This window comes from Pongo abelii, chromosome 10, assembly GCF_028885655.2.
Source record: "Pongo abelii isolate AG06213 chromosome 10, NHGRI_mPonAbe1-v2.0_pri, whole genome shotgun sequence".
Classification (NCBI taxonomy): Eukaryota; Metazoa; Chordata; class Mammalia; order Primates; family Hominidae; genus Pongo; species Pongo abelii.
The window spans coordinates 111,027,429-111,042,807 of record NC_071995.2 but is presented as its reverse complement, the minus strand read 5'-3'; the positions used below and the strand labels follow the sequence as shown (position 1 = coordinate 111,042,807).

At 42.5% G+C, this 15,379-nt stretch overlaps 1 protein-coding gene across 8 annotated transcripts in view; it reads left to right on the top strand.

The window, feature by feature from the left end:
- HECTD4 (HECT domain E3 ubiquitin protein ligase 4) overlaps positions 1–15,379 on the top strand; it is a 223,083-nt gene that overhangs the window by 146,796 nt on the left and 60,908 nt on the right. For 7 of the 8 annotated variants that reach the window (XR_008512136.1, XM_024256626.3, XM_054527627.2 and 4 more), the window contains exons 36-44: positions 296–576; positions 815–1,004; positions 2,566–2,647; positions 3,944–4,146; positions 4,837–4,972; positions 5,779–5,961; positions 6,841–7,005; positions 7,396–7,565; positions 8,878–8,993. Coding sequence is in view for 7 of the 8 variants with exons in the window: in XM_024256626.3 (XP_024112394.2) it covers positions 296–576; positions 815–1,004; positions 2,566–2,647; positions 3,944–4,146; positions 4,837–4,972; positions 5,779–5,961; positions 6,841–7,005; positions 7,396–7,565; positions 8,878–8,993 (1,526 nt within the window). In the remaining variant the exon portion in view is untranslated. The remainder of the gene's footprint in view (positions 1–295; positions 577–814; positions 1,005–2,565; positions 2,648–3,943; positions 4,147–4,836; positions 4,973–5,778; positions 5,962–6,840; positions 7,006–7,395; positions 7,566–8,877; positions 8,994–15,379) is intronic. The other variant, XM_054527626.2, reaches the window with a different exon arrangement.

Here is a 15,379-nt window from a genome sequence, read left to right as displayed (position 1 = left end):
TCTTAGTTTGAGTTTCTAAGTCTCAGTGCTCCATGAATCACTCTGAATTTAGGATCTCAAGTAAACATCAGAGATCAGAAAATATTCAAAAATCTTTCTTTTTAAGTGTTAGTGTTGTTTGGTTTCATCAAATGTTTCCAAAATTCTTAATTCTTCACAGAAGCATAGTGCCAAATTCATGTCTTCCTCATGAAATCAGATTTCATTGGTTTGTTTCATTCAGAGAACTCTTGCTTCTGAATGTCTATAGATCAACATTTCTAGCACTGTTTACCTTTTCTTCCTTTTTTTCCAGGAGCCACATAGGTAAAGCCATCCTGAGCCAGCCAGCTTGTGTGTCCAAACTCCTCTCCCTGCTGCTTGACCAACGCCCGTCTCCAAAGCTAGTCCTTATTATTCTCCAGCTGTGCAGGGCGGCACTGCCCCTGATGAGTGTAGAAGACTGTGGAAACGTGGAGCTCCCACCCTGGAGCTACTCTGTCCCCTCCTTAAACAGTGAGCAGGAGGATCCCAGCGACCCAGCTTCCAAGATCGCCTCCTTGCTCTTAGCAAAGCTGGCAGATTATGTGGTTCCAGGTGAGAAGCTCCTCAACAGGAGAGTAGCATGGCAGTGCAGCCGTCCTGTGCCCAGTCAGGTCCCCCTTGCATCTTGCTTCCTGTGATAAAAGAGTGAGTGACAGAGAAGGGAGCGGGGACAGAGGAATAGAGAAGGGGGAAGAGAGATTCCAAATCCCAAATCATTATTTCTCATTTTAGCAGAGCCGCCAAAACAACACTGCAGTTTTCCTGAATGAGCTTTGTTTTTTGCTTAAAGGATGTCAGACAGTTCTTTCTCCAACCGCTTCTGAACCTGACACCACATTGACAAAAACCAGTCCTAAGAATTCCTTGAAAGGAGATAAAGATCCTGGAGAAGAGAGTGAGGCTGTGGATGGCAAGCTCTCAATATTTATCCATAAGCGGGAAGACCAGTCATCCCATGAAGTCCTCCAGCCATTGCTAAGGTGACCATAATGATCGTGATAGCTACACATCCTCAAGCACCACCCATGTCACAGGCACTGTGCTAAGTAAGCCCTGTACATGTATCGACTGCCTCGGCCCTCTTTACACCCCTTTCAGGTAGACACTGTCACTGTGATTCCTGTGGTGACACAGAAAGAAACTGAGGCAGAGCTGAAATGCAGATGTAGTCTTCTCTGACCACAGAACCCAAGCTCTGAACCACAACTTGGTACTGTCTCTCTAAGTGCAAATGAGAGCTAAAGCCATGTGGACTATGTATTATTGTCTATGGGAAGTCTCCAGTGTGAGTTGGGCTTTGAGAAGGAATAATGCTGTTTGATTTTTAGTTGTTGGCATCCTTCAGCTGTTGGTAAATTTAGGTAAACTCCAACTCATTGACTGTGAGTTGGAGAAACAAGAGACACTTTTTTAAACCTTTAATTAGTTGAAGTATGAAATGGTGTGATTACTCAAGAAGAAAGTAAAAATATAGTCATTGCCCAAATATTACAAACCTGCAGGGCTTTGTTAGTGGGATCCAGGGCAACAGGAAGGCTTGCCACATAGCACAAGGGAATTCAGAGCAGGTATTTATGTCTCAGATGGAAGAGGCATCTCTTTACTTAAATGATCTGACGATGTTGTCATCCTCATAATTGAATCCCCTCTCTGCCATTATGGCAACTGAAAACACTAATGGGACCATGGTGTAAACTAAGCAGGATTATGGCAGGTCAGGGCTTATATGAGGAAATCTCCAAGAAACATTCCTGGACATTGCAATGCATCATAGTACAAATTTGATGAAAGATTTTTTTTGGAGAGCCAAGTTCAGGAGGCAGGAGAAGCAGAACTATTAGAAAGGAAGATCCAGTCATTCACCAAGGGATCACATCTATGGTGTAGTTAAAGTTCCCTCTCCTTGGGATTTAGATGATGTCCTCAGGCCCTGCTTTTGTTGTGGGTTCATGTCAGTTTTTCATTTTGTGCATTATTTTCATCTGGATTTCTAGATACCCCTACAACTCTAAAAATGCTGTTGTTTTGGGCCCTAAAGTGCTGTAATTAAGCAGTAATAAATTATTTCCTTTTTGAAAAATTGAGTCTTAAATTGTGGATTTTAAAAGCTAGTGTTAGAGGGCCAGGCATGGTGGCTCATACCTGTAATCCCAGTGCTTTAGGAGTCCAAGGCAGGAGGATGGCTTGAGCCCAGGAGTTTGAGACCAGCCTGGGCAACATAGTGAGATCCCATCTCTTCAAAAAATACAAAAATTAGGCAAGCATAGTGGCGTGAACCTGTGGTCCCAGCTATATGGGAGGCTGAGGTGGGAGAATCACCTGAACCTAGGGAGATTGAGGCTGCAGTGAGCTGTGATCATGCCACTGCACTCCAACCTGGGTGACAGAGCAATACCCTGTCTCAAAAAAAAAAAAAAAAAAAAAAAAAGCTAATGTTAGTGTATAATAGGGCCTCACCATGACTGGGTGACCCCATGGCATGCAGCCCACTTTTGGCAGTGCCTGTAAGGTGTGCTGTGTTCTCTGCATGTCTTTTTTCAGTAGTTCAGAAGGACGGCCCTTCCGACTTGGTACTGGCGCCAACATGGAGAAAGTTGTGAAGATGGATCGAGACATGACCAAGGTAACCTCATGAGGTTAAAACAATGAAACCTGAAATTGTAGAGTATTTGTCATGCTTTAGATTTTCAGAACAAATTAAGAAAAGAAAAAATTAGTTCAAGTTCCAACGAAGAGACAAGGTGAGAAATTGAAGTCAGTGCCTTAACTGAGGCCATTTTAAAGAGAACTAGTTAAAATCAGTTTGTCAAAATCAAAACTTTTAGTTTTGACCTAGAAATTTTTTCTTAGCTCTTTTAAGAAAGTTTAATAGTTTGAAGTTGAAAATAGTTTAATAGCCTAAAAATAGTTTGAAATAGGTGAGATAGTTGAAAATAGGTGAAAGGTTGCTAAGAAAATAACAGATAATAAGAATTACAAATACCTTATTAAAAATATAAAAATATACCCAGGCTCACAAATAATTAAAGGAAAGGAATAAAAACAATAGTAATATATCATTTTTCATCTGTCAGACAAGTAAAGTCAAGAAAGATTAGTAATACCCTTTATTGTCAAGGTGAAGGTAACTAAAGTCTCAAGTGTCCAGGGAGAAACACACAGGGTGTTCTTCACAGTTTTGTTTGAAAAAACAAACAAAATAGGCCAGGCGCTGTGGCTCACGCCTGTAATCCCAGCACTTTGAGACACCAAGGCAGGTGGATTACCTGACGTCAGGAGTTCGAGACTAGCCTGGCCAACATGGCAAAATCCTGTCTACTAAAAAATACAAAAATTAGCCAGGCGTGGTGGCAGGCACCTGTAATCCCAGCTACTTGGGAGGCTGAGGCAGGAGAATTGCTTGAGCCTGGGAGGCGGAGGTTGCAGTGAGCCGAGATCACACCACTGCATTCTAGTCTGGGCGACAGAGCAAGACTCAGTCTCGAACTAAACAAAAACAAAAAATAGGATCCACATACTCATAAAGAGGGGATTGGTTAAAGAAATTATTACAGTCATATAATGAAATGCTGTGCAACTATGAAAAACAATGAGGTAGATCTCCGTGTATTGATGTGGAAGAGTCTCCGTGATACACTGATAACTGATAAAAGCAAAATGAAATGCAGCCTGTGTGTCAGGGCCCTGTGATACGTATGCCAGAATTTGCATGGAAGTTATCTAGATGACTAACCATTATCTCAGCCTGGATGAGGCCTGGGATGTCTATGGAAATTTTACTCTCTACATATAATATTTTATGTTTGAATTTAAAAAAATGAGTGTGGATTGCTTTGGTAATTGAGGGGAAAGAGACTTGAAAAATACAGTGCTGGGAAGAGTGAAATGAATCTTCTCAGTGTCTTCAACCTCACCCCAGGGTGGCTGTTGCGAAGTGATTACAGAAGAGGCTGCAGCCGCCCTGCGGAAAGCCACCAAGTGGGCACAGTCGGGCCTCATCGTCAGCATTGGGCCACCTGTAGAGTCTATCAACCCAGAGACTGTGAGTGGACTATCCACAGGCGACAAAAAGAAAACCGCCCAAACTTCCATTTGCCGAGAGAGGAACTCGGAGCTTGCGAGGTAAACCTTCCACAGGTAGGAGCTGTCCACGCTCATCTCAGGTTTACTTTGTAATGAGTTTGTTTTTAGCGTTTTAATTTTCTACCATCCCCTTGACCTCTTGGAAATGAGGCCCCCGTCTGCTGTAGTAGTTGCACTCAAGGTACAGCCTGGAGCACGTCGGGGAGTAATGACCATCCAGGTAGATCTGAGATTGTCATGAAAGAATAGAGGGATGCTCCTGGCTGAGGGGACATTTATAGCCAGAGGATTCTTTTGAGTAGTATTAATAAACTCTGGTCTTGCTACCTTTATTTCTTGCAAGTGGTACATCTCCACTGCCCCAACTGAACACAAACTTCTTTCTAGGAGCAGAAGCAGCAGTTAAGTGTTGCCTCTGTGAAGTTGGTTCGAGGTGTTTTGTGCTTGAAAGCCAGGAATAGTTGCAATGCAGTGTCTTTCCCTGATCCTCATGGCTTATAAATAAAGTTTGAGGTCCATTGTTTGAGGCAGTTCTTCAGATACCACAAAGAATATGAAACAGTGATTTCTTCCTAATGATAATGTAGCTTCTTATTTTCTCAGTCAATGGAATCCACTTTTTCTTGTATAAATAGAAAAGGTTTTCCTCTGATGCTAACCCTGAAAGCCACTTCCCTGCAGTGTTAACCATCACTGGGCACTGACACTTTTTCCTGTTGACACTTGCAGGACTGATCCCGTGCGTCCGTTCATCAGTGGGCACGTGGCAAACAGCATGGCTGCAGAAGTGATTGCCTTGCTACATAGCTTGCTCATGGCACCTGAATCAAATGCTGCTCAAATATGGACCACAACAGCAGAGAAGGTTAGCACAGTGTTGCTACTCAACTGAGAAAATAAAAAGTAAGCTAATTAGAATTAGAATCATACCCAGCAAGGGACATTTTAGTAAAGAGAAATTTTCCAAATTCGTCAGATACCTGTTAACTGACTTTCCCCTGGAATTTGCTTTGCTGTAGTAGTTTCAACTCTGTTAACCTATATCACCTGTCACTCGCGGTTCTCATTTTGCAGAAGATAGGACAGTATTCTCAGGGAAAGAGTGACAGGCCTTGTTTCTCTTCTTCTTGCTTATGTTAGATTGGTACTGACATTAGGAGATCATGCAGTGTTGGTTTATTGGATTTAAGTGTACTCACTAAGTCCAAGGAGGCCTCTGCATGATTTACACTGCCTGAGTGCCCTGTCAGTAAGTGATTCATCATTACAAACAGTAGCCCAGTTGCCAGAAACTACAGATCTGTAAGCAATTCCCCCTTTCCACAGCCACTGTTCAAATGAACCGCTTATGACATGTCCTGAAGGTAACTGAGTGTTGCCAAGTGGACAGTATACTGGGATGGTTTTCCTTCAGATAAATGATTCTTTCATTTTAGAGGTTTTAGTGACATGATGTTTGATTCTCCCAGTTGTGTATTTCCAGTTTTGTCCAGTTACATAGACAAATATGGGCAAATGTCATTAGCCATACCTGATAGTTTTTTGGTCCCTCACATGTCCAGAGTTCCTTCAATACATGGGACCCAGGCACTGTTGTAGACACTTTATCACCCTTGGCATCAAAACAACCAAATCTTTAACTCCTAGTGCACGGGCTGCTTCTATATTTAGGTTCTGTCTCGAGCACTGATGTACATTCCACAATTGGGGAAATACGCAGAAAGCATTCTGGAAAATGGCAGCAGCAGTGGCAGGAAACTTGCCAAACTTCAGAGAATTGCACGCCAGGCCGTTGCCGCACTGTGTGCACTTGGAGGCTTCAAAGAGACAATCAAGATAGGATCCGAGGTTCAGGTACCAACCACCATTTTCCCCAAATCATTGCTTCCCCCATATGTATAAGCATCCATCGATTAATTGATCATCTGTAAGACAAGTATTATCCAACCAGCTGTACAAAAAAAACCTGTTTCTTCAAGCTAAATAAGGAATCTGAGAAATTCTTGAATTCAAATCCACACTGTGCCACACATTATTCAGATATGAATGCAATACTGTCTTAGGTTAACTACAATACTTGTGTCCTGTAGTGTGATCAGTATCAGTCTTAGAATTGATGATGGAATTAGAATGGAAGGAAAACAGTGTTTTCCTGCAAATATTTATTTACGATTAAACAGCAGTAACAAGTTGTTTGTTTGTTTATTTATTTGTTTTGAGACAGAGTCTTGCTCTGTTCCCCAGGCTGGGGTGCAATGGTACAATCTCAGCTCACTGCAACCTCTGTCTCCCGGGTTCAAATGATTCTCCTACCTCAGCCTCCCAAGTAGCTGGAATTACAGGCGCCCACCACCTTGCCCGGCTAGTTTTTGTATTTTTAATAGAGATGGGATTTCATCATGCTGGCCAGGCTGGTCTCGAACTCCTGACCTCAAGTGATCCACATGCCTCAACCTCCCAAAGTGCTGGGATTACAGGAATGAGCCACCACACCTGGCCTAGCAGTAACGAATTTCTATTTGAGATGACAGCATGTTGTGATCACCTTGCAGTTAGGTTTTAGGGCCTATTATAAGTCATGTCTAGGGCTTGGTATCTGCTACCCTAGTAGTATAAACTATTACTGTAACGCCAACAATGACAACTATAAATTTACTCTTTCCTCTTGTCTCCTAAGACAGCTTGCCCACACATCAGAGCTGGTTGGTAGTGCTAATCTATCTCTGTCTCCAGGTTTTAGGTAGAGGAATCTCAGGAAGCATTGGAGTAGTGGCTTCTATCAATGAACAGGAAGGTATAGCTACAGTCAGATTCCCACCCATAGACTGTAGAAAGACTTCGCAAGCATCAGACACATTGACTATTCCATTGTCTAGACTTTGTGTTCCAAGATCAGAGGTAAGGTGATTTTTAAATGCTTTGTAAAATGTCTGCCAATGGTAACTGTACTGTAATGAGCTTATGCACATGCTCAGTGCAGAAGCACAAATGCTTGGTTATCTTAAATTGTACTTGTGATGTATATTTATATATTGGTTATAGTTATTTAATAGTGTAATGCTTATGTGAAAATTTTCATCTAGATGACCAAATTCATTTCTTTGTTGGTTAGGGCTCTTCTACAGTGTATTTTTAATTGTTTTGATGTGGTTTGCAGTTTTCTGTATGGTGATTTTATTTTTTTAACTGAAAATTTAAGAATTAACTCCAGATAATAATAACACCCTCATTTCTTATAAACTAACTACTTGAATTTAACTTTTTGCCATGCCCCCCCACCGCCATCAGGCATTGCCTCTTCATAAACTGTCCATTACTGAGAAGGTAGTACAGGCAGTCCAGTCCATGTTGCTTCCTCAGGAGGGAAGTCTCTCTATTCACACCTCACTTCCTGCAACAGGAGATGGGTCAGCTCCTGTGATGGCAGTCGTTCGGCTCCTTGCTGAAATAAGGACAAGGTGAGTACACTCCCCACGTTGCCTTATGTGCTGACATGGTGCAAGCTGACAGAAGAAGGGATCCTTGGTGGGCCCCTCCACTCCCAACTTAATGAGTCCACAGCTTGAAGCTTACACTAAACTGAGCAACAGTAACCATTCTTTTACAGTTTTTACCATAGTTCGTTGCATTCCTTAATTTCTGCAATTTTTATTGCGTTCCCCAATGTCTACACTTCAAAATAAAGTTTAGCATACAAATGAAATGTGATGTGTGAAACACATATATAAGGCTCCACTGATTTGCTTTGTTAAAAGAACTCTGTTCCATCACAGGAATAACTCTACTACCTTGAGGCAGGAGAATCGCTTGAACTCAGGAGGCGGAGGTTGCAGTGAGCCAAGATTGTGCCACTACACTCCAGCCTGGGCAACAAGAGCGAAACTCCATCTCAAATAAATAATTAAATAAATAAAATGGTTCAGGCCACACTGATACATATCTGGCCTATCACTTTCCAAACTGATGATGGGAAAACTAGGACATGCACCCAGGTGTTGGTGTTGGTCTTTTCCTGCAAATACATTTATTTAGCATTAAACAGCAGTAACAGGTGTCTCTTTTTGACAATGAAACTTCTTTTTTTTTGGACACAGAGTCTCGCTGTGTCACCCAGGCTGGAGTGCAGTGGCATAATCTCGGCTCACTGCAACCTCTGCCTCCCTAGTTCAAGCGATTCTCCTGCCTCAGCCTCCTGAGTAGCTGGGATTACAGGCGCATACCATCACTCCTGGCTAATTTTTATATTTTTAGTAGAGACGGGGTTTCGCCATGTTGGCCAGGCTGATTTGAAACTCCTGACCTCTGGTGATCCACCTGCGTCAGTCTCCCAAACTGCTGGGATTACAGGCGTAGGCCACCATGCCCGGCCAACAATGGCACTTCTTAGAAACGTCTAGTGTGTATTTTGAATCAGGTGAGAGCGATCGCCATACAGATTTTCCCAGTTTTTGAATCCCTCTTGCTTCCCTAGGGCAAAGTTAGGAAAAGCTTTTAAGAGACAGTGCTGATTTCTCACCCGGCACTTTGTGTCTCCATTTAGTGGCGATGGCAACCATTTTTCTCTTTTCCAATTCTTCATGCAGTGTCAGCAGTTACTGTGTGGCAATATATTTCCAAGACAGTCCAGCTCAGAAAAAAAGCAAGATGAGTGGGGTGTTTGAACCTTGTTGTAAATTGGGGGGCAAAATTGATTGAAATGTTTTTCACAGTTGCCTTTTTTGACAATGAACACTGATGACTTTGAAATATTGTAAATCTTTTAACATTAAGAGCATGCCTGGTCATGGCCCAGCTTTTAGAAGACAGCTTATTTTGTGAAGAATTCATACAACAATGTCCAGCGGCTGTTGAAGTTCTTAACCTAGTAGCCCAGGAATGTAGTGCTGGTGAGTACCTGAACTTTCCTTACCACCCTGTTTTATTGAATTTTATCAGCACATTTGCAATTTGATAATGGTATGTTAAGTGTTTTCATACACACACATCAAAACAGCTGAGCTGTAAGGACAACACCTGTCACAACTCACGTGCATCACAGACCTAGAAATGTAAATAAAAAGCTTTTAATCTACACCAGTTAGGAAATCAGCATTTTTCAATTAACTTTAGGACCATGTCAGAGTGTTTTCTTTTCTTCATTCTTATTGATTTGTTGCCTTTATTTACCTATTAGAACTATAATATTTAGGAGCTGTCCTTAGGGCTGGCATGTACATTTTGACTGTTGTCATTGGCTACATTTGAATTCCCAGTGAAGAGTTTGCACTAACATCCATCCTTGCATGTGTGTGTGTGAGTGTGTGTGTGTGTGTGTGTATGGAAGAGTCCAAACAAATACCAAAATTGAGAGACTAGTATAATGAACCTTCAGGATTCCATTATCCAGTTTCAACAGTTGTCAACTCATAACTGATCCTGTTTTATCTGTGCTGCAACCCCTGGAATTATTTTTAATCCTAGATATTATTTTATTCATAAGTATTTTAGTTTACGTCTCTGAAAAATAAAGAATCTTAAATAACTACAACACCGTTATCACCTGTCTAAATTATTAACAGTAATTTTTAAATATTATTAAGTATCTAAGCTGGGCATGGCAGCATGTGCCTGTAATCCTAGCTACTTGGGAAGCTGAGGCAGGAGGATCGCTTGAGCCCAGGAGTTTGAGTGCAGCCTGGGCAACATAGTGAGACCCTGTCTTTAAAAATATGTGTATATACATATCTAGTCAGTGTTTAACATCCTAATTTTCCCATAAAGATCATTCTTGTTTTTACATTTATTTATTTGAATGGTGATCCAAATAAAGTTTACAAATTGTTACTTTGTTGCTGTGTCTTTTTAATCTATTTTAAAATATAGATTCCTCTTAGTCTTTTTTTTTTCTTTGCCTTACAATTTGTTTGTGGAAGGTTTCCCAGTCTGGATTTTGATGACTGTATCCCTATGGTGTCATTTACCATGTTCATTTGCCCTTTTGTTTCCTGTAAATTGGTAGTTGGCCTGGTTAAATGAAAATTTATCCTTTGTCCCCAAGGATATAACTGGACCTTAAGTGAAATTGTTCACAATTCAATTTGCATTCCTCCAATGCTAACATTTTCACAAACTACGTGTTAGAAATGGACAGCTTTAACTCCCTTAGTGCTTGTAGGTTCATCCTCTTTTTTTTTTTTTTTTGGTCTTTTAAAAAATCTGTATTACTTTTTCTCATGCCATTTATTTTGTCAGTAACTCTCTAATACCTTTTCTATTTGTAGTTTTTGTTACTCTTTCACATTGTGGTCATTTCTGTTGTTTTCTTTTTATTTTTAAATTTGTCTATATCTGTTTTACTTCTCACATCTCTTTCTTTTGATAAGGGTAGTGCCTTGGATTCAGCAGAAGCTCCAGCTGGGAGATCCAGGAACCATTAATAAACCTCAGAGAGATCCTAAGAATAGAGAACAAGAACAGAAGCAAGGGGTGTGCTAGGCTTCAAGGGTGAAATTACTTGTGACTTCGTTTTGTACTCTTAGTAGGTCCTTAGTTCACTGCCTCTGACTTTTTTTATATTGTTGGCTTAGATTGCATTCGAAGACATATTTTGACTGATTATAGCAGCATATAACATGCTGAATTAATCACTTGCTTTTCTATGGGACTGTTTCTGGGTATCCTCTTATATATTTTATAGAATAAAGAGGTCTTAATTGTGAAATTTATATTGATACTTAATGCATAAGGTAGGATTTGTAATAATTTAGAGCAGTGGTCTCACATGGTTTTGATCATAGTCCCCCTAACCTATTTTTCCTAGTGGAAAACCACTTTGTGGTAACAAAGAGTTGCAAAGAAATGTATGGGAAGTGCTTGTTAATTACTACAAAAGAGAAGACTATGAGCTTATGCACATTGATTTGTATTCTAAATAGTATCCTATGTAAAGTTTAAGAATCCTTGGGCCGGGCGCGGTGGCTCATGCCTGTAATCCTAGCACTTTGGGAGGCCGAGGCAGGCGGATCATGAGGTCAGGAGATCGAGACCATCCTGGCTAACACGGTGAAACCCCATCTCCACTAAAAATACAAAAAATTAGCCAGGCGTGGTGGCGGGCGCCTGTAGTCTCAGCTACTTGGGAGGTTGAGGCAGGAGAATGGCGTGAACCCAGGAGGTGGAGCTTGCAGTGAGCCGAGATCATGCCACTGCACTCCAGCCTGGGCAACACAGCGAGACTCCGTCTCAAAAAAAAAGAATCCTTAATAACTCACTTATTAGGTTACCAGAAATGATTCTGACATTTGAAGTAAATGGCAAAGTTTACTGACTCCAGTGTCAGTTAGTGATAAAAACCAAAGGGAAAAACCTATGTTCCGGGTTACTTTGCAGAACAGTGGTAGATTCTTAGGCCTACAAGGGAGGCATAGACTGTACTCAGGAGAAAAGCTGTTTAATAAACAAGATTCAAGGTGAGGAGTAGGTAGAAGAGAGAGAGTTATTTGATTTTCATTTTTTAAGGTATTAAAATTTTTATTTTATATATGAAAATGTCATGAAATTTATAAGCAATAATGTATGGATACTCAAATTTTTAAAAATTTTTAAATTTTAAAATATTTAATCAACTTGTATTATTTTTCCTCTTCTGGGATGAATTAAGTGGCAAACTTGGCCATTCTAATATTTACTCACTGATAGCTAAATTTTATAGTGTCTCTATCTAAAGAAGACAGTACCAGATTCTATTTGATCTAGGGAGATAGCACTACAAAACTTTTTTCCTTGAAAAAATATTCCTGAAGGCCGGGCGTGGTGGCTCACGCCTGTAATCCCAGCACTTCGGGAGGCCAAGGTGGGCAGATCACTTGAGGGTAGCAGTTCGAGAACAGCCTGGCCAACATGGTGAAGGCCTGTCTCTACTCAGAATACAAAAATTAGCCAGGTGTGGTAGGGTGTGCCTGTAATCCCAGCTACTTGGGAGGCTGAGGCATAAGAATCGGTTGAACCCAGGAGGTGGAGGTTGCCATGAGCTGAGATTGTGCCACTGCACTCCAGCCTGGGTGACAGAGCAAGACTCTGTCTAAAAGAAGAAAGAGAAAAAAAAGAAATATTCCTGAGACATTAACTGGATCCCTTGGTTGAAATAGCAGAGGAAGCAGATTTTTGAACCTGAAGAAAAGGCACATAGAAACCAAAAAAGTTCTCAACATTATTTTACCCCCTTGCAGAAGCTAGAATCTCCCAGTTTCAGCTGTTTCCTCTTCTCCCAGCTTCCTAATGTACTTACTCCCTGAGCCAGATATTCTCCAACTTTGGAAGTTCCTCAGAACTCCTGGGAAGCATGATTACAAAGTCAGAATTTTAAGTAGAGGGTGGTCCCAGTCAGCAGGCTACTGGAACCATCAGACCTCACTGGAAGAAACAGGGCTCCAAGTTTCACCCTGACCCTCCTTACTTTTACCTACCCTTCTCCTGAGCTTTCCTGGCTTCTACACTGAGCAATCCCTCTGCTGAGATCCAGGCTTAGCAGCTACTTCTTTAAAAATATCCCCCTCCCCAGCCTCATGAATGCACCAAATTGATAACCAAAGTCATTCCTTACTCTGGAATCAGCTCTCCTTCCCGAGTTCCCTGTTTTACTTAATATTCAGACTAATTTTGTTTTTGCTTTTGTTGTTTTTTGAGACAGGGTTTCGCTTTGTCACCCAGGCTGGAGTGCAGTGTTGCGATCAAGGCTCACTGCAGCCACAACCTTCTGGGCTCAGGCAATCCTCTTGCTTCAGCCTCCTGAGTAGCTGGGACCACAGGTGCACACCACCATGCCTGGCTAATTTTTTTTTGTTTTTAAAAGACAGTCTCGCTCTGTCGCCCAGGCTGGAGTGCAGTGGCACGATCTTAGCTCACTACAATCTCTGCCTCCCAGGTTCAGGTGATTCTCCTGCCTCAGCCTACCGAGTAGCTAGGAATACAGGTGCCTGCCACCGCACCTGGATAATTTTTGCATTTTTAGTAGAGACAGGGTTTTACCATGTTGGACAGGCTGTTCTCAAACTTCTGACCTCAAGTGATCCGCCCACTTCAACCTCCGAAAGTGCTGGGATTACAGGCATGAGCCACCACACCCAGTGTAATTTTTTTAATTATTAGAAAAATGAGGGCCAGGTGCTGTGGCTCACGCCTGTAATTTCAGCACTTTGGGAGGCCGAGGTGGGTGGATTACCTGAGGTCAGGGGTTCCAGACCAGCCTGTCCAACATGGTGAAACCCCGTCTCTACTTAAAATACAAAAATTAGGCCAGGTGTGATGGCTCACGCCTGTAATCCCAGCACTTTGGGAGGCCAAGGCAGGCGGATCACGAGGTCAGGAGTTCAAGACTTCCTGGCCAAGATGGTGAAACCCCGTCTATACTAAAAATACAAAAATTAGCCGGGTGTGGTGGCACGCACCTATAGTCCCAGCTACTCAGGTAGCTGAGGCAGAAGAAGCACTTGAACCCAGGAGGCAGAGGTTGCAGTGAGCCGAGATCACACCACTGCACTCCAGCCTGAGTGACACAGTGAGACTCCGTCTCAAAAAAAAAAAAGAAAAATCAGCCGGGCATGGGGGCGAGTGCCTGTAATCCCAGCTACTCAGGAGGCTGAGGCAGGAGAATCGCTTGAACCCAGGAGGCGGAGGTTGTAGTGAGCCGAGATCATGCCATTGCACTCCAGCCTGGTCGACAGAGTGAGACTCCATCTCAAAAAAAAAAAAAAAAAAGAAAAAGAAAAACAAGAGATAGCGTCTCCCTATGTTGCCTCTGGGCTCAAGTGATTTTCCCTCCTTAGCCCCCCAAAGTGCTAGGATTACAGGCATGAGAAACCGCACCAGGTTAGTTTTGATGCCCAGATACTGAGTCAAGTATAATGCCTCTTCCTTGTCCCTTCACATCCAATCACTTGCCATATCCAGTTCTTCCTTTAAAATGCTCCTGAGGCTGGGCACAGTGGCTCACATCTGTAATCCCAGCACTTTGAGAGGCCAAGGCAGGCGGAATGCTTGAGCCCAAAAGTTTGAGACCAGCCTGGGCAAAATGGAGGAAACTCCATATCTACAAAAAAGCCAGGCATGGTGGTGGATACTTGTAGTCCCAGCTACTCGGGAGGCTGAGGTGGGAAGATCACCTGAGTCCAGGAAGTCAGGGCTGCAGTGAGCTGTGATTGCACCACTGCCCTCCAGCCTGAGAGACAGAGTGAGACCCTGTCTCAATAAAATAAAATAAAATAAAATAAAATGCTCCTGAAATTTATCCCTTTCCTGCCCGTTTTCACTACCAACACTTTAAAACAGGTGCTTTTTTTAATTGTAATTTTTATGTCCTGGGCAACATAGCAAGACCCTGTCTCTACAAAAAATACAAAAAATTAGCCAAGTGTGGTGGCTCACGCCTGTGGTCCCACCTGCTTGGGAGGCTGAGGTGGGAGGATCACTTGAGCCTGGGAAGCAGAGGTTGTAGTGAGCCGAGATTGCGCCATTGCATTCCATCCTGGGCAACAGAGCAAGAGACCTTGTCTCAAAAAAATAAAAATTTGTAGAGATAGGGTCTCACTATGTCTCCCAGGCTGGTCTCAAACTCCTGGGCTCAAGCAGTCCTGCCTCAGCCTCCCGAAGTGCTGCAATTATAGGCATGCACCACCATGCAGGGCCAAGGCAGGTGCTTCTTATCTCTTATTTATTTATTTATTTAGAGACAGAGTCACACTCTGTCACCCAGGCTGGAATGCAGTGGCGTGATCTCAGCTCACTGCAACCTCTGCCTCCTGGGTTCAAGCGATTATCATGCCTCACCCTCCCGAGTAGCTGGGATTAAAGCATGTGCCACCATGCCTGGCTAATTTTTGTATTTTTTGTAGACATGGTGGTTTGCCGTGTTGGCCAGGCTGGTTTTGAACTTCTGGCCTCAAGTGATCCGTCTGCCTCAGCCTCCCAAAGTGCTGGGATTACAGGCATGAGCCACCGCATTTGGCTTTCTAAGATCTAACTTAATGATGTTTTCATTAAGCCTTTCTGGATGCTCGAATGAAGTCACTGCTCATTCACCTGTGCCTCTGCTTGTACCTTATATTACATAATCACATACTGCAGCCCAGCACTGTGCTCTTTACTGTGTGTGTGTGCATGTGTGTGGTCTGCGTGTGTGCGCACCTTATTTTCCCTCCATAGTAGGGGCTTTGGCTCATATATCTTTGTATTCTCCAACACTTTGCGGTGTGCCTTGCTCATAGCAGGTGCTCCATAGATATTAGATTTTTAAAAA